The sequence below is a fragment of the Berkeleyomyces rouxiae genome (genome assembly GCF_048999995.1).
Source record: "Berkeleyomyces rouxiae strain 22BRR77 chromosome Unknown BrBRR77_ptg000002l, whole genome shotgun sequence".
Classification (NCBI taxonomy): domain Eukaryota; kingdom Fungi; phylum Ascomycota; class Sordariomycetes; order Microascales; family Ceratocystidaceae; genus Berkeleyomyces; species Berkeleyomyces rouxiae.
This window is the reverse complement of record NW_027396492.1, coordinates 3,918,790-3,940,030: the sequence shown is the minus strand read 5'-3', so window position 1 is coordinate 3,940,030 and position 21,241 is coordinate 3,918,790. Positions and strand designations below refer to the sequence as shown.

General features: G+C 50.2%; 4 protein-coding genes across 4 annotated transcripts; 2 read left to right on the top strand and 2 right to left on the bottom strand.

Annotated features, from left to right (window-relative positions):
- Positions 1-1,247: 1,247 nt before the first annotated feature.
- Positions 1,248-8,650, top strand: BROUX77_002676 (uncharacterized protein; the record flags this gene model as incomplete). Its single annotated transcript, XM_073747242.1, has 3 exons — positions 1,248-6,172; positions 6,575-8,562; positions 8,646-8,650. The coding sequence occupies 3 exons, from the start codon at positions 1,248-1,250 to the stop codon at positions 8,648-8,650; spliced, it is 6,918 nt and encodes a 2,305-aa protein (XP_073607758.1).
- Positions 8,651-14,561: 5,911 nt separating this feature from the next.
- BROUX77_002675 (uncharacterized protein) lies at positions 14,562-15,524 on the top strand (the record flags this gene model as incomplete). The annotated part of the gene is made up of 1 exon (XM_073747241.1): positions 14,562-15,524. One exon carries the CDS (start codon positions 14,562-14,564, stop codon positions 15,522-15,524), a length of 963 nt encoding a protein of 320 aa, XP_073607757.1.
- A 971-nt stretch (positions 15,525-16,495) lies between these two features.
- On the bottom strand, positions 16,496-17,632 carry BROUX77_002674 (uncharacterized protein; the record flags this gene model as incomplete). Its single annotated transcript, XM_073747240.1, has 1 exon — positions 16,496-17,632. One exon carries the CDS (start codon positions 17,630-17,632, stop codon positions 16,496-16,498), a length of 1,137 nt encoding a protein of 378 aa, XP_073607756.1.
- A 56-nt stretch (positions 17,633-17,688) lies between these two features.
- On the bottom strand, positions 17,689-19,748 carry BROUX77_002673 (uncharacterized protein; the record flags this gene model as incomplete). Its single annotated transcript, XM_073747239.1, has 2 exons — positions 17,689-17,851; positions 18,136-19,748. 2 exons carry the CDS (start codon positions 19,746-19,748, stop codon positions 17,689-17,691), a joined length of 1,776 nt encoding a protein of 591 aa, XP_073607755.1.
- Between the last annotated feature and the right edge of the window lie 1,493 nt (positions 19,749-21,241).

Below are 21,241 nucleotides of genomic sequence, written 5' to 3'. Positions count from 1 at the left end.
ACTTCACCCCTTCCTTCTTTTATTGCACAATCGTCAGCTGTGTCTTGTTCCTGTGTGACGGTGTCGTCTCAGGCTTTGCATCGCTTTGCCAAAGCTGAGAAACTACAGATTTATCGTGTCACCGCTCAGGAAGTCCTGGATTATCTCAATCAGGAGGACCTAACTCCGGAACAAGAGCATGCACGGCTCCTTGAACGCATCCCGAAGAAATACCATGACCTACTTCCTCTGTTCTCTCGAGAAGGTGCTGATCAACTACCACCTCACCGGGACATTGATCATGCGATTAACTTCGTTCCCGATGCGAAATACTCCAAGGCCCCGCTGTACGATATGACTCCACTCGAGTTGCAGGCTGTCAAAAAATATCTAGATGGCATGCTTGCTAAAGGCTTTATTTCCTCTTCCTCTTCGCCGCTGGCTTCCCCGATTCTTTTTGCTAGGAAGCCAGGCAGTTTACGATTCTGTGTTGATTTCCGAGCCGTCAATGATATCACCATCAAAGACGTAACTCCTCTGCCTCGGATCAATGAATCACTGCGCACGTGTTACGGGTCGTGGACCCGATGTTGGATCATCTTTGGGCTGATCCATGTTGACCCACTTTTTGTGTGATTTGAAGTTGGGTCCACTTTCGGGTTAGGGTTTGTGGACCCACTTTTAGTCGACCAGGGTGCGACCCACTTTTTGTGTCAAGTGGGTCGGGACACACTTTTGTGTACAGGGATGATGCCCCACTTTTATTGTACAGGGGTCATAGGGCTGGTTGCCCTGGTGGGGCCCACACAACTGGATTCCTGAATGCCTATAAAGCAGAGCCAGTTCCCCCATCTTTAGTTTAGATTTTCTTCTTCCTTTTCTTTCTTTTCTTCCCTATGTTAAAGATAATAAACAGCATTGGACCTAACTATGAGTTTTCTCCGTACTTAGACAACCCGTCACATATTATCTTTAACATCACATTTTTTTTATCTTAGAAGCTTGTGAGGAAGCTTCACTACCCCTTGTTATCTTAGAAGCTTGTTAGGAAGCTTCATGACCCCTTGTTGTCTTAGAAGCTTGTGAGGAAGCTTCATTACCCCTTATGTTCTCTTAGAAGCCTGTGAGGAAGCTTCCCGTCCCCCCACCACACGAAGTCCGCCGACCTTGCATAAGTGTCAAGGTTCTTAAGCGAAGAATACCACGTTCCGCACGTGACGAAAGAAGCTAAGACTCGCATTCAGGCCGTGAGATAGCATACTTTAACGATGAACGACAAGTCAGAAGATGTTCTGTCCGGGCTACCCCGCGACTCCCAACAGGAGCAGCCCACCAATACCCCAGGATTAGAGGTATTTACGCCTCAGCAACTCGCAATAGTCCAGATGATACTACAGAACCACGCGAAACTACAAGCCCCGGCTCCTCCCGCGCCTGCACTTGCCCTACCACCTTCACAACCGATGATTAACCACCGCTACAACGCACCGTGGCCAGAGTGGGATGGAAAGCTTTTGTCCTTCCCCAGATATTTTAAACAGTTGAAGGTCCGCGCGCAAATCGCAGCTCACGTCATCGGGTCTTCCCAAGCAATTTGTCTCAGCATTTTCATGAGTATTCACGCTGAGCAACAAGCGAGAGTAGAACAATGGTTCACCGATGGCGCCATACACAATTGGGATTGGAAGAGTTTTCTTCAGCACATCAACGACCAGTTTGAAGACAAGGACGCGATCCAGAAGGCAGGCCAGAAGCTCTGCGCTATACAGATGGGAAGTCACCAGAGTTTTGTGTCTTTCCTACAAGATTTCGAGCACCAAGTTGGCTTATGTGGAGGTTTGGACTGGCCCGACCGCGTTAAGATTTTACACCTGAACTCCGCCATAAACTCGACACTTCAGGTATACCTCACAGTCAAAAACCTCCCCAACGACGACTACCCAAGATGGGTTGAGAAAGTAAAGAGAGTAGCGGGACGAGTGGAAGCGCTACCAGGATATAGTTCCAAGGACCCGTCGAAGACTTTGACGTGGTACAGCCAGACGAAAGCAGAAACAATGTCCGCCAAAGTTGTAACCCCGAGCGTCGTGGACCAGCAACCGCACCCCGACAATGATGAAGAACACGTGACAATGAGTGTCAACGCCTTCCACACGCCGCTCCCGAGCAATGAATGCCAACGCACCCGTCCCGTCAAACCCCGTGCACCTTGGAGATCTGCAGATGAAAAAGAGAAAGCAAAGTCTGGCAACGCCTGTTTCCGTTGCCTTGCCACGGGCCACCGGTCTCTTGACTGCCCGAAGTTTGCCCCGAGTCGTCGACCAGCGAGAATGAACCATGCAATGATTCCAGAAGTTTCAGAGCCGATGGACGAGATTATCGAGAGTGTTCCACACGATGCGGACACAAGAGTAGACCCAGACGAATTTCGGCCCCTGAGTTTAAAGAAGAGAAGACGCAAGAAGAGAACCGGCACCAACATCGTCCATGCTGATGCAGTCAACCACATGCATTCCACACCGTTTTTGATCGAGACTTTCGTCAACAACTTCTTTTATTGTGACGCACTGCTCGACACTGGATGCTTGGTAACATCAGCATTTGACGAAGGTTTAGTCAAGCGACGGGGTCTCCAGCGTATCCCCGTGAAGAGAAGAGAGCTACTACTTGCAGAAAACGACACGAAGAAGAGATGGATTTCAGAAATTGCAGTGTGCGACATTGATATCGACGGTCGCAAAGAGAGAGTCTACGGTTACGTGATACCGAATTTAGCCTACGACATGATCCTGGGAAAGCCCTGGATGGAGAAGAACGACGTCGTGTACTCCGCGAAAGAGCGAATGATTACCTTCAAGGATCAAGGAGACCGACTTATTGTCCGAGAGAAAGGCTGGCGTGAAGCGCACGCTGGCGCCCCCAAAGCAAGCATGGTGATGGCAGCAGTTTTTGCCGCAGAGATTCGACGAGGAAGGAAGAGCAAACAGAAGCTACAAGTGTTTTCGGCCTCCATTCAAGACATCAACAAGGCCCTCGAAGTGAAAGCCCGCCTCACAAGAGAACAGATTTCCGAGAGACTCCCGCAGGAACTCAAGCATTTAGCACCGATCTTCCTAGACGATGGCGAAGGAGATTTACCGCCCAACCGACCAGGCATCGACCACGCTATAAAGATGAAGAAAGACGAACAAGGACGAGACAAAGAGGTCCCATGGGGCCCCCTGTACAACATGTCGAGAGATGAATTATTGGTTCTGCGCAAGACGCTCGCAGACCACTTAGACAAGGGATGGATTCGCGCTAGCAGCTCCCCCGGAGGCGCCCCTGTCCTGTTTGTTCGGAAACCCGGAGGCGGTCTGCGATTCTGCGTGGACTATCGAGCACTGAACGACATAACCGAGAAAGATCGTTACCCGCTGCCGCTAATCAGTGAAACTCTGAGAGCGCTAGCCAAGGCACGCTATTTTACCAAGGTCGATGTCCGCGCCGCGTTTCACAAGATACGAATCACAGAAGGCGACGAATGGAAAACCGCTTTCCGGACCAGGTTCGGCCTATACGAGTGGCTAGTTACGCCCTTTGGACTATCCGGAGCACCCGCCACGTTTCAACGATACATCAACAGCACGCTCCGCGACTATTTGGACGACTTTTGTTCCGCGTACCTTGACGATGTACTAATTTACACCGACGGAAGTCACAAGGACCACATGAGAAAAGTGAACCTTGTGTTGGAGAGATTGGGCGATGCTGGTCTACGTTTAGACCTGAACAAGTGCGAGTTTGCAGTGACCGAGACGAAGTACCTGGGCTTTATCATCCAGGCCGGAGAGGGGATAAAAGTTGATCCCGCTAAAGTGGCTGCAATCCGCGAGTGGCAGCCTCCGACGAATGTGAAAAGCGTCCGCAGTTTTCTTGGCTTTGCGAATTTTTACCGCCAATTTATCCCGTTATTCAGCGAAGTTGCAGCGCCGCTAGTTCGACTTACGAAGAAAGAAGAGCCGTGGAAGTGGAGCAAGACAGAAAATCAAGCCTTTGAGAAGCTGAAGAACGACTTCATGAGAGCCCCCGTGCTAGCAATGTGGGATGAAGAACGGCCTACAATAGTAGAGTGCGACTGCTCAGGATGGGCACTGGGAGGTACGCTGTCGCAGGTCGACGAGACTGGAAGCCTCCGCCCCGTTGCATTTTTCTCAAAGAAGCTGAGCCCCGCCGAAGTCAACTACGAGATCCATGATAAAGAGTTGTTGGCTGTCATAAAGTGTCTTGAAGAATGGAGAGGCGAACTAAAGAGTCTTGGAGCCCCGTTTAAGATTCTTACCGACCACAGGAATCTTCAATATTTCATGACAACGCGCAAGCTATCGGAGAGACAGGTTCGGTGGTCACAGACACTTTCAGAGTATGATTTCCAACTGGAGTTTCGAGCAGGAGTCAAGAACGGAAAGCCCGATGCGTTGAGTCGACGAGAGCAGGACACCCCCCAGGGCGAGGATGATGAGCGACTCAAATCTCGAATCATGAAGCTAGTCAAGGATCACTGGCTTCCCGAAGCAACGACAGTAGCTCTGTCCCCGGCGGAGATCGTTCAGAGAACCGACATTGTCCCCCACGGAGACCAGATATTTTCGCAGCAAGATTTACAGCGCCTGTGGGACGAAGCAAAGACGAAGGACAGCGATTTCCACGAAATGTACAAGGCTCTAGCGACCGCAGAGAGAAGTTTTCCCCCGACACTGACCAAGAAGGTGGCTATATCCATAGCCGAATGTGAATTCGACAACCGAGGCGCCCTTGTATATCGACAGAAGCTTTTTATACCAGACTGGGAGCCCCTACGGACAGCGTTGATTCAGAGTACACATGATTCACACGTTACTGGCCACCCGGGACGAGACGGCACGCTTGCCATTCTATCACGCGACTTCTTCTGGCCCGGTATTTCGAGAGATGTACGTCGCTTCTGTGCGAACTGCGACGTGTGCGGAAGATCCAAAGTTTGGCGAGAACGGAAGAAAGGACTACTACGACCACTGCCGATACCGGAAAGACCACATTCAGAGCTGGGAATCGATTTCATGACTGAACTGCCGGCACGGAAGCCCGGCGACCCGAGATACCTGATGGTGATTGTCGACAGATTGACAGGAGCTGTGACCCTTGAAGCGATGACAACAATGACCGCGACACATTGCGCCGAGAGATTCTTGCAATGTCACTGGAAGTATCACGGCTTCCCACACGCCCTCACGTCAGACAGAGGAACCAACTGGACGAGCGAATTTTGGAGCAGCCTATGTCGTTTAACCAGCATCGAGAGAAGACTATCCACGGGATTCCATCCCCAGACAGACGGAGCCACGGAACGGATGAACCAGGAAGTGTTGGCGTACATGAGAGCGTTCGTTACCTATTCCCAGTACGACTGGCCGGAACTGTTGCCTGCCGCAATGTTAGCCATCAACAACCGCAATACGTCCATGGGGGTGAGCCCGTTTTTCCTCACCCACGGCTACCATGTGGACACGATCGAGCAAGTCCAACCGGAAGAGTCGCCGAAGACACTGGAACAGCAAGACGCCGAGAGATTCGTTGAGAGATTCCGTGAAGGCTGGGAGTTGGCACAAGCCGCCATGGCGTCACGACAGCAAGAAATGGAGAATCAGGCCAACAAGTCACGCAGCAGCCAAGAACGTTTCGAAGTAGGCGACCTAGTGTGGCTCAAGCTAAAGAACATTTCGACACCCCAGATTTCCAAGAAAATGTCGTGGGTCAACGCCAAATACCGAGTGACGAAAGTCGTATCTCCCCACGTTGTCGAGCTTGATGTGCCTACGAATATCTACCCGAAGTTCCATGTCGACCTGATCAAGAGAGCAGCCGGGAATCCACTCCCCTCCCAAAAGACCGACGACACGCAACCCCCCGCGCTCGAAGAGAACGAATATGGAGAGCCTGAATACTTGGTCGAGCGAATCTTGAGAAGCCGCCGGAGACGCGTAGGAAGAGGCTACCGCAGAGAGGTACTTGTCAAATGGGCAGGGTATGCAGAGCCAGACTGGAGACCGCGAGCCGACTTTGAGGAGACGGAAGCACTGGAGACTTTCGAAGCCGAGTTTGGAGATGAGGATGACGTTGGAGAGCCACAGACTGGCGCTATGACAGGCCCCCGCACACGGATGAGAGGAGGGGGGTAATGTTACGGGTCGTGGACCCGATGTTGGATCATCTTTGGGCTGATCCATGTTGACCCACTTTTTGTGTGATTTGAAGTTGGGTCCACTTTCGGGTTAGGGTTTGTGGACCCACTTTTAGTCGACCAGGGTGCGACCCACTTTTTGTGTCAAGTGGGTCGGGACACACTTTTGTGTACAGGGATGATGCCCCACTTTTATTGTACAGGGGTCATAGGGCTGGTTGCCCTGGTGGGGCCCACACAACTGGATTCCTGAATGCCTATAAAGCAGAGCCAGTTCCCCCATCTTTAGTTTAGATTTTCTTCTTCCTTTTCTTTCTTTTCTTCCCTATGTTAAAGATAATAAACAGCATTGGACCTAACTATGAGTTTTCTCCGTACTTAGACAACCCGTCACAGCACGGCGGCTACGGGAAACATTTTTACAAAGCTGGATCTGAGAGCTGCGTACCACTTGATTCGCATCAAGAAAGGTGATGAATACAAGACAGCTTTCAGAACTCGATATGGCATTTTTGAGTACAATGTGATGCCGTTTGGGCTCACCAATGCTCCTGCCACGTGTCAGAAATATGTCAGCGAGGTCTTGTCGGAGTATTTGGACATATTCTGTGTCTGTTACTTGGATGATATCCTGGTGTTCTCTCTGAACCAAGAGGAACATGATGTTCATGTGCGCAAAGTCCTGCTAAAATTAGCGCAGGCCAGTCTGTTTGTCAAGGGTGAAAAATGCGAATTCGACAAGACTGAAACTACCTTTGTTGGCTTTGTTATTTCAGCCGATGCTCTGAAGATGGACCCCGCTAAAGTTGCGGCTGTCCGTGAGTGGGAGGCTCCCCGAACTGTTAAGGGAGTCCAGTCCTTTTTGGGTTTTGCCAATTTCTATAGGAGGTTCATCCGTGACTTCTCTAGAATCTGCACACCTCTCTTCGAGTTGACTAAAAAGACGCAATCTTTTGTCTGGTCCTCTGAATGTGAGGCAGCATTTCACACCCTGAAGGACCTTTTCTGCTCTGAACCTATCCTCAAGCACTTTGATTACCTGTTGGACACTGTTATTGAAACAGACGCGTCTGACCGTGTAATATCTGCCGTCATGTCTCAATACCACCCGACTGACAAGGGGCTTCTACTACACCCCGTGGCCTATTTCTCTCAAAAAATGAATCCTGCCCAGTGTAACTACGGCGTAGGTGACAAGGAGTTGTTAGCCATTGTGGAGTCTCTAAAGTCGTGGCGATTCATGGTTGAAAGTCTGGAAAAACCTGTTCTGGTATTGACGGACCATCGGAATTTAGCCGTTCTTAAGCAAATTCCGGCCATGAACAGACGGCAAGCGAGGTGGGCTATGGAACTGAGCGAGTACCGTTATGTCATCACTTATAGGCCTGGCTCCTTGAATTCTAGAGCTGATGCCCTGACCAGACGCTACGAAGACCTCGTTTCTTCTTCTTCTGAGGAGGATAAAGAGCTGTGTGCTCCTATTATTCCCCCTGAAAATTTTATTGGTACCATGTCTTTGGTAGACGAGGTAAAAATCGCGCTATCCACGGACAAGTGGGCTCTTGATGTTATTTCTGCTCTTCGAGGCCAGTCGACCAAACCTCCAGATGTGGACCTCAGTGTCTGCAGGCTTGACAATGACGGTCTTTTGTTTGTCAACGACCTTCTATATTTGCCGAACGAGGATCTACGAGTTCGTGCATTGAAGAATTGTCATGATATTATGCCTAGCGGACACCCTGGACAAAAGAACACTTTTGAACTTCTTGTTCGGGAATACTGGTGGCCCGGGATGCGTCGTGATGTCATCCGGTACATCCGAAATTGTGAGGTCTGCCAACGGATCAAGTCCGCGCGACATAGTCCCTACGGTCTACTGAAACCTCTGACCATTCCGCAAGCTCGGTGGACATCTGTGTCCCTTGATTTTATCACCGGCTTGCCGGTCTCCAATTCTTTTGACATGATTCTCGTTGTCGTCGATAGGCTTAGCAAAATGGCTCACTTTATACCTTGCGATTCCTCGCTGGATGCTGCAGGTTTTGCTAAGCTCTATTTGTCAGCAGTGTATAGGCTCCACGGTCTGCCATTGGACATTGTGTCCGACAGGGGTAGTCTGTTTACGTCGGCTTTTTCCAAGGCTTTAGCCAAACTGTTGGGCATAAAGCAAAATCTGAGTACTGCGTTCCACCCTCAGACCGATGGTCAGACTGAGCGTGTGAACTCTATTTTGGAGCAATACCTGCGGGGTTACACCAACTATAGACAGGACAATTGGGCTGATCTTTTGCCCTTGGCGGAGTTCTCTTACAATGACTCCGAGTCCAGTTCTACTATGCTGACGCCCTTCTTTGCGAACCACGGGTTTCACCCCAGAAGTGGGCGTGAGTCGCTCCCAGTCTCTGTGGAAAAAGGCCCGTTGCGGAACTTTGTTAAAGAGCTTGACAACATTTGTCAGTTTTTAAAGACTGAAATTACGTGGAGCCGTGAGCGGATATTACGGATAGGGCCCAAGGAAACCATTAGGGTTCTAGAAAGCCAACGACTCAGGACAATGATAGGTTCCAGAGGTGGACAGTCAGGCCTGCGCGGATATACGGCCGGGAGGAGAGGATAGAACTCTCTAGGTCGTATGGTCGGTTTGAGGTAAAGAGGCACACTCAACTAATTGATCTTATAACACACGGAAGGGAATAAACAATCACAGGAACACTGAGGTAACGAAGACGACAGAAGGTACTGATGCAATGAAGGCTATCAAGAAACAAGTGATAATTAAAGATATAGTACTAAAGAAGAAGGTACTATCGAAGAAGTGATACTATAAACTAGTATACAAAGAAGAATGGCAAAAGGGGTGTATGTGATTGTTAAGCTTGGGGAGCAAGAGTTAACCTGATCACACAGGGCAGAAGGCAACGCTATTTAAGGCGTTGCAGATTCTGACAACAGAGATCTTCCCAAGCTAGAACCAAATCACAGATAACCGAAAGTGGGGACATACGTAACTCAACGTTACCAGACGCTACTATCAAACCGGATGTTAGTTCACGAGATAAACCAACACGGCAGCAGCAGAACTGAAAATCCCTCAAGACACCCAGGCAACGATATGTCGCGTTACAGCGATATCGGCCTAACAGGTGTGGGCCCCACGCTCAAACGCTGTTGACACAAAAGGAACGAGAATAGCAGTCAACTCAGAATAAGCTGCATCAACTGCAGAGTACCGAGTTACCTAATAGCGATGATCTATAGTGTGCAAGCCGGCCACACCCGAGTAGATAAACCGGAGTGACACCTCAAGGTTACACAGACCACCAAGTGGTATAACCGTATCATCATACGTCCTTGGAACATTAGCGTGACACAACGGAAGCGGGGTAAGGTGCCAGGCATAACCCTATGCAATGGCAATGGCAAGAATGGCTATTCATGACAGTATGCTCCTTTTAAATGACTGATTTCCACAGCAGTACTAAGATCGCCACATCCTAGACTAGAATCAAGTCGGAGAATTCGCAAAAGGAAGCCGGGCATCTAGGGACACGGAAGTCCACCGGGCTTTGCAGAATCGGAACAGAAGGAATAAGCCAACCATACGGGTCTAGACACAGCATGACTCCGCAGGCAAGAATTGTAGATCTCGATGCACCAACAACATCGTGACGTATAGGGGATCAACGGAATCCCTAGCATGAAAGCTTGTACATCTGATCAACATAAAACAAGGCCTTGAAGTGCAACGACAACTTCGTAAGGGCCTCGTGTCCACAGACAAGAGGAAGGTAAAAAAGAATGGGAATAACGAAAGGCAACCTCATCAACCGAGGGGCAGCACCAAGGATCTTAAGTGGGAATAAGTTGAGAACGCAGCTCAGTACCCGCAAAGGCAAAGGTTTTTCAACCTTGTTGTCCTCCCTAGTTATGGCATTGGTCATAGAAGTAAGAGCCAGGCCTGTAGGTTATAACAAACAACAATCGCTCAGTTCCATAGCCCATAAATCTGTTGCCTGCAAGATGCAGAAGGTCCCCTGAGAACTACCAAGTTCTGGTAACAAGTGTACACCAGAGTGGCTACTCAGTTGGCACAATCATCAATCGCCGCGACATAATCGCCTCCACAATAGCTAAGAACCCCCTGGGACATGGTTCGATGGATGTAAACGAACACGATTCCGGTTGTGGGAGAATAGACTAACATGTGTAATGGGGACTCATCATCGATCGGGTAATTGGTATATGACAACAGACAGCATGGAAACAAAGACGTGCAGGATCCGTAAAGAGTATTGGTGAAAGGGGAAAACAAGAAATTGGTAAAGTCAGCTTGTCAAACTTGGCAGTATTTCAGCACAAGATACAAGACTGGCCTGCACCACCATAGGCAGGACTTCGAAGAGGGACATCGTGTTTCTTTTAACGAGAAGAAAAACAACAAGATATTGTCCAAAAGAGAGAGGCAGAGAGTAGGCCCAAGTGAAGACACAAAGAGGTCGCAGAAAGGAGACATAGAGTAGTCGCAAGTAGACGTAACAGAGTCGAAGAAAGTAACAGGCAAGAGAGCTGTCCAAAGTAGAGGACACAGAACATGTCACAAGAAGTAGACGTATAGTGGTCGTAAGTAGACACAACAACAGCCGAAAGAAAATAGTCCGAACAGTGGCCTAACGCATTAGACACAACTGTGGCACGAAGACTAGACATAACTGTCAAGAAGTGGGACAGAAGCGAGCTGTTAACAAAGCGAGTAGACAGCAACTGTCAATACCCAGACAGACACGGGCTGTCAGCAAAGCGAGTAGATATAAACTATCAATACCCGGACAGACACGAGCTGTCGGCAATTATAACCCAGCAGGGGTCAAACGCAAGCACCATAGTGGTCAAAGAAGAGACACAAAAAAAGCAGTCGCCGATGGACACACGGTGTCACAAGGAAGAGGCATTAAGAGGTGTCAACCCAAAGAACAGACACGAGCTGTTCGTAGAACCAACGAGCTCAGCAAAGAACAGACACTAGCTGCTGATATCATATAAATAGACCCAACAGGAGTCAAAACAATTAGGCAAGACAAAGGCCAAGAAATACAGACACAGAGGTCTAAAAACAGACATAAACTGTCCAAGAAATCCCACAAGAACTCAATAACATGCTTTGGCACAATGGCAGGTGTGTGAGTAAACTCAACAACAACACTTTATACACTCAGGTACCATGTTGTAACTCAAAGTAATCTGGGAGTTGGCAACATCATTGCTGCAAGCCAAAAGGTGCATAGCTGGTAGACATGGCTTTCTGGAAACCCCCGTTCAGATGTGGCAAGTTGTAACGACTGGTTGATGCGGGACCAAATGAACAGCTTATAAAATAAGGTAGTTGACCGCCCGTAAATCAACAGAAGATCGTACACTGCCTGGTTCCCGAGGACAAAGAATCGGAGAAGCCAACACTGAAGAAGTAGGGGCAATGAAGCCACGTGTGAGCATGCCATCCAGGTTTTGCTTGACAAGTTGCAAATTTAGATGTGCATCATCAGACGGAAGAGTATTGATATGTTCGGCAGTCGAGACAAGATTAACAGCATGACCTGCGTCTTGACAAGAGGTGGTTGAAGGTACACCATCCCGCAAGAACACCGGACGCAAATCATAATAACTGTCCGAACTGCATTCGGGATATCGCTTGTGCACTTGTTCTAGCCGTAGGTCATCCTGATCAACAGGATCGAGAACCTGCTCAGCGGTAGTGCGGTGAGCCCGCCGGTTCTCATTGCTTGCAGTGGAACGCAAAGCTTGAGACGACATTAGCCTAGAGGAACAAAGTGCTTCAACGAAATTAAAGGAGCTGGGACAGAGACAGTGCCATCAACTGACTGTCCACAGAAGAAGAGAAGTAGATTGAGAAATGGAATCAACTAAGAACCAGAAAGAGCCGAGTTATGACTAGCGGACGAAGAAGGTTGTGTAACAACAGCAGCGCTAGTATGATCATAGGAAGACGGGATATCGGCCGTAGTCGAGAGCCGGAACGAAAAGAAGAATAAGGTGTGCTAAAGAATAACAAAGAGTTGGAAGAATGTGTGAGTCTTTAAATGAAGCTTAACAAAATATTACGGATAGGGCCCAAGGAAACCATTAGGGTTCTAGAAAGCCAACGACTCAGGACAATGATAGGTTCCAGAGGTGGACAGTCAGGCCTGCGCGGATATACGGCCGGGAGGAGAGGATAGAACTCTCTAGGTCGTATGGTCGGTTTGAGGTAAAGAGGCACACTCAACTAATTGATCTTATAACACACGGAAGGGAATAAACAATCACAGGAACACTGAGGTAACGAAGACGACAGAAGGTACTGATGCAATGAAGGCTATCAAGAAACAAGTGATAATTAAAGATATAGTACTAAAGAAGAAGGTACTATCGAAGAAGTGATACTATAAACTAGTATACAAAGAAGAATGGCAAAAGGGGTGTATGTGATTGTTAAGCTTGGGGAGCAAGAGTTAACCTGATCACACAGGGCAGAAGGCAACGCTATTTAAGGCGTTGCAGATTCTGACAACAGAGATCTTCCCAAGCTAGAACCAAATCACAGATAACCGAAAGTGGGGACATACGTAACTCAACGTTACCAGACGCTACTATCAAACCGGATGTTAGTTCACGAGATAAACCAACACGGCAGCAGCAGAACTGAAAATCCCTCAAGACACCCAGGCAACGATATGTCGCGTTACAGCGATATCGGCCTAACAGGTGTGGGCCCCACGCTCAAACGCTGTTGACACAAAAGGAACGAGAATAGCAGTCAACTCAGAATAAGCTGCATCAACTGCAGAGTACCGAGTTACCTAATAGCGATGATCTATAGTGTGCAAGCCGGCCACACCCGAGTAGATAAACCGGAGTGACACCTCAAGGTTACACAGACCACCAAGTGGTATAACCGTATCATCATACGTCCTTGGAACATTAGCGTGACACAACGGAAGCGGGGTAAGGTGCCAGGCATAACCCTATGCAATGGCAATGGCAAGAATGGCTATTCATGACAGCGGATGACCGAGTACGCGAATCGACACAAATCTTCCGCCCCTCTCCTTCGAGAAGGGGACTTAGTGTGGCTTTTGAGTAGAAATATTCGAACTACTCGTCCTTCAAAGAAGTTGGACTTCAAGAAGCTTGGCCCATTTAAGATTCTACGGAAGGTGTCTTCGCATGCCTACGAGTTGGCACTCCCTGCCACTATGAAGGTTCATCCCGTCTTCCACGTTTGTCTGCTGGAACCATGTGCGTCGGATCCTCTTCCTGGCCAGAAAAACCCTCCTCCTCCTCCCGTCATAGTAGATGGCGAGGAAGAATTTGTGGTCAAGGAAATTATAGGCGTGTCTTCGCGTGGCCCTCTGCAATATCAAGTAGTTTGGGAGGGCTATGAACATGATGGACCCTCCTGGGAACCTCTGGACCATTTAGCCAATGCACCTGAGAAGGTTGCAGAATTCTACAAGAGGATGCCTAACGCCAGACGATCTTAGTACTGCTGTGGAAATCAGTCATAAAAAGGGGGGCTACTGTCATGAATAGCTATCCTGACACTGCTCATGCTAAGGGTTATGCATGAGACCTACCCCACTCTTCTTTTCCACAACGCCGAAGGTCGGCGACCTATGAAGATGCGCTTATGGCACAGGTTGGTCTGTGTAGATCGTGAGTTGATCAACGGATATGAGGTTGTCGTGGGATGTGCTGAGCACGGGTGCTCTGATAGACGTTGTTCTGCTGCTGCGGAGTTTTCTTGTTGCAATTGCCATTGCGTGCTTAGGTGGGGGTTGTTATCTGGTTCGATTGTTACGAACCTGTTACGTCTTGTTTACACGAGACTTATCTTTTGTTCGTAGTTAGATGTTGATTGTTTCTAGCTTGGGAAGACAGAGTTTTGTCAGGAGCGCCGACAACATAAATATCGTCGTCTCCTGCCCTGAGTTGATCAGGTTTACTCTTGTTCTCCAAGCTTAACAATCACATGCACTTGCTTACCTTCTTCTTCTTCTTTATACCATTCTGTTCTTGCTTTCTTTGCAGTTCAACCTTTCTTCTTCTTTGAAGTGTGTGATTGTTCCTCCTCCTTCCTCTTTGTGCCGCTCTATTCTCAGAATAGCCATCTAAGTTGTGTGTTGCCTCTTCATCTCAACCGACCATACGTCTTAGCACTCTGTCTAACTGACGTCTTCCTCCACAGGCCCGACTGTCCACCTCAGGAACCTATCATTGTCCCGAGTCGTTGGCTGTACCCGGAACCCTAATCCTTTCTTCGGGCCCTATCCGTAATATAGACCGTCTATCCAAGGGCGTCATCCTTATTCCCGCCGACGCCCTCGACATGGAATCTGTTGCAGATATGTTCTTCCACCACTTTTACCGACACCACGGCATGCCAAAATCTATTTTGTCTGACCGCGAATTTGTCAACGCAGCTTGGCGACACCTCTGCAAACGCCTAGAGATCGAAAGGCTAACCACAACAGCTTACCATCCGGCTACCAATGGAGCTGCAGAGAGGATGAACGCTGAGATCAAAGTCAAACTTGCCAAACTCAGCGCTGAAGGCCCCGCCTGGCTCAATCTACTGCCCATGGTCGAGTTCAGCATCAATGCCACCCCATCTTCTGCCACTAATGTTTCACCTTTCTTCTTGTCTCACGGCTACCACCCACGAGTCTTCGCCGCACCACCATTGCCTGTCGAACCCGACAATAACGGTCCACTCGGACAGGCTGAGAGGGTCATCCAACGCCTGAGAGACGCCCAGAAATGGGCCCACGCCAACCTTTCTCTGTCACGAGCGGAGATGGAGCAACGCGAGAATGAACACCGACGTCCTGCACCAGATTTTCCTACAGGCTCATACGTTTGGCTCACCCTACGCCCTGAACAACAAGGCTCAGGCCTCGGCAGGAAACTTAGAGCAAAATACCAATACTGCAAAGTGTTGGAACAAGTTACCCCTCACACTTATCGTCTTGAAGTACCGGGTACAACTGCTCACGACGTCTACCATGCCGATCGCCTTCGCTCAGCTGCCAACGACGCTTTCCCTTCCCAAAAGACTCACGACGATCGACCAGCACCTATGGAAGTCATCAATGGTGAAGAATACTGGGAGGTCGAAAAGATCCTAGGCGAACGCACTTCTAACGGTGTCAAGCAAGTCAAAGTCAAATGGAAAGGCTACGTCAGACCTGGCTGGGAACCAGTCGACCTTCTGGTCGATACCGACGCCTACAAACTATGGCTCAGCCAAAAAGGAACCAAAACGACGCGCAAAAGGAGGAAGAGAGGCTGATGTTGGGGTTGCACCCTTAAGGACCGACGGAAGCCCGACACCAACACTAACGGCGTATCCTCGAAGGACTAGTCCGGCGCTGGTACGGCAAAACTAATGCCAGACCAGAACCAAGACTAACGGCACTTCCTAGAGGAACTAGTTGTCGTCGCCGCCGATCGTCGGTTGCCTCCCTTTCCAACAGGATAAATAGTCGCATTGTTTCTACACCATTTAGAGAGTTTAGTTTTGTTCTTCAATTCGAGATCTTTGTCCCTCTGTGTCCCTTTCTGTGAAGATCCAGCTTAGCGTAATCACACCTTAACACACATTGCTAGCACGGGGGCTCTCATGAAGTCGTTCTTCAGCTTCTCAAAGGCTTGATCTTCTGTCTTGCTCCACTTCCACGGCTCTTCTTTCTTCGTAAGTCGAACTAGCGGCGCTGCAACTTCGCTGAATAACGGGATAAATTGGCGGTAAAAATTCGCAAAGCCAAGAAAACTGCGGACGCTTTTCACATTCGTCGGAGGCTGCCACTCGCGGATTGCAGCCACTTTAGCGGGATCGACTTTTATCCCCTCTCCGGCCTGGATGATAAAGCCCAGGTACTTCGTCTCGGTCACTGCAAACTCGCACTTTTTTTTTTTTTTTTTTTTATTCATTACTCGCATGGAACCTGGCAGGGTTATGGCGAGGTGTATATTAATACTATACACGAATCAAGGTTTAACGGAATCTCAAACAAGCTAGCTACTATACATAATATACTCCAATCCCCTGGCAGGGAGGCAGTTACATCTAAGATCCCACAAATATAATCCCCAAGTTATGACAGAAAGGAAATACATGAATAGCTTTTGGTATGAATTTCCAACGAGCAGCACTAACCCCAAGTGCCCCAGTTAAGGTTGACTGCTCGTAGAAAATTGGCGTCACTGGTAGGAATCGAACCTACGACTTCTCGGTAGCCAACCGAAAAGCCTTGCCAGGTGCTATACCACTGCACCACAGCGACTGACCTTTTCGTTGTCAGCGTCAGAAAGAAAGGTAGTCCAGTGAGTAGACTTAGCATCTTCGACAGCATGGGTGTACTTGTTGCGAATCGAATGAAACTCAACCAGCGACAGCCTGCCTCGTCTGTATCTTCTCTCTGCGCGCGATGCGGCCTGACGTTGTGATTGTAGCTCGGGCGTCCACCATGGCTTTGCGCGGGCACTGTGCCTCTTCACTGACATGCACCTCTGACAAGCAGATTGCAGGGCCTCGGAAAGCAGTCGCGCCATTGCGTCACCGTCTGCAGAAATCTCTGCCAGGGACAGCTGAAGCTCAAGGTCAGCCTGGCCAGCCAGCCATTCCTTGCGAAACAGCGACCAGTCGGCCGTCTTGGTGTTGAACGCCGGGTTACGTGTTAGGGTTTTGGGTGTGGTGGTGCTGACGTAATCAAAACTGATGGCCCGGTGATCGGAGCCCGTCTCCTGAAGATACCTCCAGTTCGTAAACAGGCCCGGTCGAGACCGCAGGGAAAATGCGAGGTCGATCACCGAGGTCGTGCTGCTGTTGACGTATGTGCCGCCGTTGCGTTCAACGTAGTCGTCGTCGACAATCAGGGTGGCATTCTGCGACATCAGCCAGTTAGCAAAAGAGTCAGCTCGTGGTTCGTGGGGATGCTCTCGCTGGGAATTCCACCAATGGTGATGGAGATTGAAGTCGCCGAGAAGCAAAGTACTGGTGTCAATATTGCGCGATAAAAGATTGGTGCGCTCAATGGTATAGGGGCGGGGTTGGGTCTCGGGGACAGGCTGCACAGTCAGCTGGCGTTCGTTGTAGACATTGAGAAGCGAAAACGGCTCCGACGCAAGGATGCGCAGGGTCTGAATATCACTCTCAGCATCGCCAAACTCGAACAGCACAGAAAACGGCAGGCCTTGGCGGACGTAGGTCAGGACCCGCGGGCGCAAAGGCATGGCCTCGAGATTCCTAACATTAAACGGCACAACCAGGGTGAAGCCCGGCTGCGTCAATGTTCTATACCCAGCTTTGAGTTTTATGGTATAAGGCTCCTGGATGCAGACAATGTCCGCCTTTCCGGTTGCAGCAGCCTCAAGTATTGTCTCATGAACAGCCTTCATTTTGTGCACGTTGTGCTGAAGGATGCGTAGACGTTGTCCGGCCGTAGGGCCCTCTTTCATAGGCGAGGGGGGCCGTCTGTCGTAGATTTGCGGTCAACGTAGGGCACTGCTGGGACAATAGCGCCGCCGACGTTGACGTTTTTGCCGACACACTTGTCGTAGTCAGCCTGGGTCAGGGCCTCGACGACCACCGAGCCAGCCTGCTGTTGGGGTTGCACCCTTAAGGACCGACGGAAGCCCGACACCAACACTAACGGCGTATCCTCGAAGGACTAGTCCGGCGCTGGTACGGCAAAACTAATGCCAGACCAGAACCAAGACTAACGGCACTTCCTAGAGGAACTAGTTGTCGTCGCCGCCGATCGTCGGTTGCCTCCCTTTCCAACAGGATAAATAGTCGCATTGTTTCTACACCATTTAGAGAGTTTAGTTTTGTTCTTCAATTCGAGATCTTTGTCCTTCTGTGTCCCTTTCTGTGAAGATCCAGCTTAGCGTAATCACACCTTAACACCTGCTTACCCTTGGCAGGGACCACAAGCCAGCGCAGCGAGTCGGAGATCTTGACGCCGTTGAAGTCCGCCATGTCCTTGGGCAGCTCCTTGAGACTGTCGAAACCGTCTTCAATCGGCACACCGTGGATGACAAAGCAGAGCTTTGACGACTTGTGGGTTCTGGAGCCGGGAGATGTGGCGCGCGTGAACTCGCAGGCGCCAAAGCAGGACAGCTCCTTGACCACGCGCTGCAGATTGGAGGTCATCAATCTGACGGCCTCACTGTCCACAGCGTGCAGCAAGATGTTGCCCGCCTTGGTGCGCTGGACCGCAGACACTGCAGTCTTGCCAAGAAGGCGGTTCACCGCGTCGCGCACGCGTCGCTGGGGCAGCGCGCTGGCTCTCGACTCGGGTGTGGTGACAATAACGACGGCCGTTTTCTCGCGAGGGGCAGTCGTGGTGGTCGTGGTGGTGGTCGTGTTGGGGGCGGGGGTCGTGGTTTTGTCGGCAGCCTTCTTCTGGGCGCGCTTGGCGACTACGGTCCACGTGTCGGGGGACTCAGTGGGCGCGTCGGCATCAGCCATAGCCGTGTCCGGGGCGGGAGGCGAGGCGGCGTCATCGGTAGTAGTAGTGGCGGTCGAGGTGGTGGTCGAGGTAGTGGTGTCGGGTGTGCTGGACTGGTCGCCAGCGGTGTCGATGACCATAGCATCAGCCTGGTCAGTGGCGGCGGTTGCGGCGGTTGCGGCGGTTGCGGCGGTTGCGGCGGTCGCAGCATTTTTTTTGGCCTTTTTGCCGCGGCGTCTGCGCTTATTGGCCTTAGGCGCAGGGGTGGCGTTTTTTTTGCTGGCACAGGGCTCACTGCCCAGGACAGAAGGCGCGGCTGGCACCTCAGGTGTCTGTGTCGCAGCCTCGCTGTACGCAGCCACGGCTGCAGCCTCGTGTGCTGGCTTGGGGCGGGCAGCCTTTGAGACTTCCATCTCAACCAGCGTTTTGTGGTCGTGGCGCGACATTACGACGAGCCCGCACTCGTTGCCAAACTGGCGCAGGATGCGCATCAGCTGGGCCTCGGAGGCTGACTCCTTGAGTCGTTCTAGAACAAGGAAGACCTCGTTCATGATGGCGGCGTTCTGCTCGTCGCGCCGGCGCTTGCGCTCCAACATGAGAGCAATCTCTCGGGCGCGCTTCGCCGGAATCGTCTGGTCGTTGTTGTTGTTGTTGGTGTTGTTGGTGTTGTTGGTGTCGTTCTCATCGCGCTGAGCCTGGCTGAACACGAACAGGTTCCCATCCAGTGCATTAGGCGTCGGCGTTGTCGCGTCCGAGTCGCGCGAGTCGGGTGTCGAGGGAATCTCAACCACCGGCGCATCTTCAACACCTGCATCGACTTTCATCGATGAGGTGACGGGCGCATGCTGCGACGGTGAACGCAGCAGCTCGTCGTCGTCGGAACGCGGTTCCTGGCTCGCCATCTGGGCAAAACTCAGCCCCAGGCGCGTCGTGCGGCGCGTTTCATCGCGCGCGGTCGGTTTCTTGTCTATTTTGTTCGATGCACTGCTCGAACTCGTCTTGGAATCAATAGAGCTGTTGCTCAGAGTCGTTTTGGTGAGTTTTTCTGTCGATTTGGCCATTTTTGCAAAAGTTTTCCTGTTACAACTCTCTCTTTGCGACCGTCGATATCAATGTCGCACACTGCAATTTCTGAAATCCATCTCTTCTTCGTGTCGTTTTCTGCAAGTAGTAGCTCTCTTCTCTTCACGGGGATACGCTGGAGACCCCGTCGCTTGACTAAACCTTCGTCAAATGCTGATGTTACCAAGCATCCAGTGTCGAGCAGTGCGTCACAATAAAAGAAGTTGTTGACGAAAGTCTCGATCAAAAACGGTGTGGAATGCATATGGTTGACTGCATCAGCATGGACGACGTTGGTGCCGGTTCTCTTCTTGCGTCTTCTCTTCTTTAAACCCAGGGGCCGAAATTTGTCAGGGTCTACTCTTGTGTCCGCATCGCGAGGAACACTCTCGATAATCTCGTCCATCGGCTCTGAAACTTCTGGAATCGTTGTATGGTTCACTCTCGCTGGTCGACGACTCGGGGCATGTAAGGCTTTACGGTCTAAAGGAGAACGCTTTTAGAACAGCAGAAATAAATTAAGAAACAGATAAAGAGAAAAGACTAATGTACAAGAAAACGGGCGGAAACAACACTATCTATATACGCGCGGTAGAGGTATGACGCGTACCCTTGACAACGACGGTGTGCACACGGGTTTGGCAGGCGGTGAGTAACGGCGGTGTAAACAGCGGTGAGGGCGGAGCCTGAGCCTACCTCGATCCATAGATCGTTACAATCGCCTCCTCCTCCCTCTCTATTACGGATAGGGCCCGAAGAAAGGATTAGGGTTCCGGGTACAGCCAACGACTCGGGACAATGATAGGTTCCTGAGGTGGACAGTCGGGCCTGTGGAGGAAGACGTCAGTTAGACAGAGTGCTAAGACGTATGGTCGGTTGAGATGAAGAGGCAACACACAACTTAGATGGCTATTCTGAGAATAGAGCGGCACAAAGAGGAAGGAGGAGGAACAATCACACACTTCAAAGAAGAAGAAAGGTTGAACTGCAAAGAAAGCAAGAACAGAATGGTATAAAGAAGAAGAAGAAGGTAAGCAAGTGCATGTGATTGTTAAGCTTGGAGAACAAGAGTAAACCTGATCAACTCAGGGCAGGAGACGACGATATTTATGTTGTCGGCGCTCCTGACAAAACTCTGTCTTCCCAAGCTAGAAACAATCAACATCTAACTACGAACAAAAGATAAGTCTCGTGTAAACAAGACGTAACAGGTTCGTAACAATCGAACCAGATAACAACCCCCACCTAAGCACGCAATGGCAATTGCAACAAGAAAACTCCGCAGCAGCAGAACAACGTCTATCAGAGCACCCGTGCTCAGCACATCCCACGACAACCTCATATCCGTTGATCAACTCACGATCTACACAGACCAACCTGTGCCATAAGCGCATCTTCATAGGTCGCCGACCTTCGGCGTTGTGGAAAAGAAGAGTGGGGTAGGTCTCATGCATAACCCTTAGCATGAGCAGTGTCAGGATAGCTATTCATG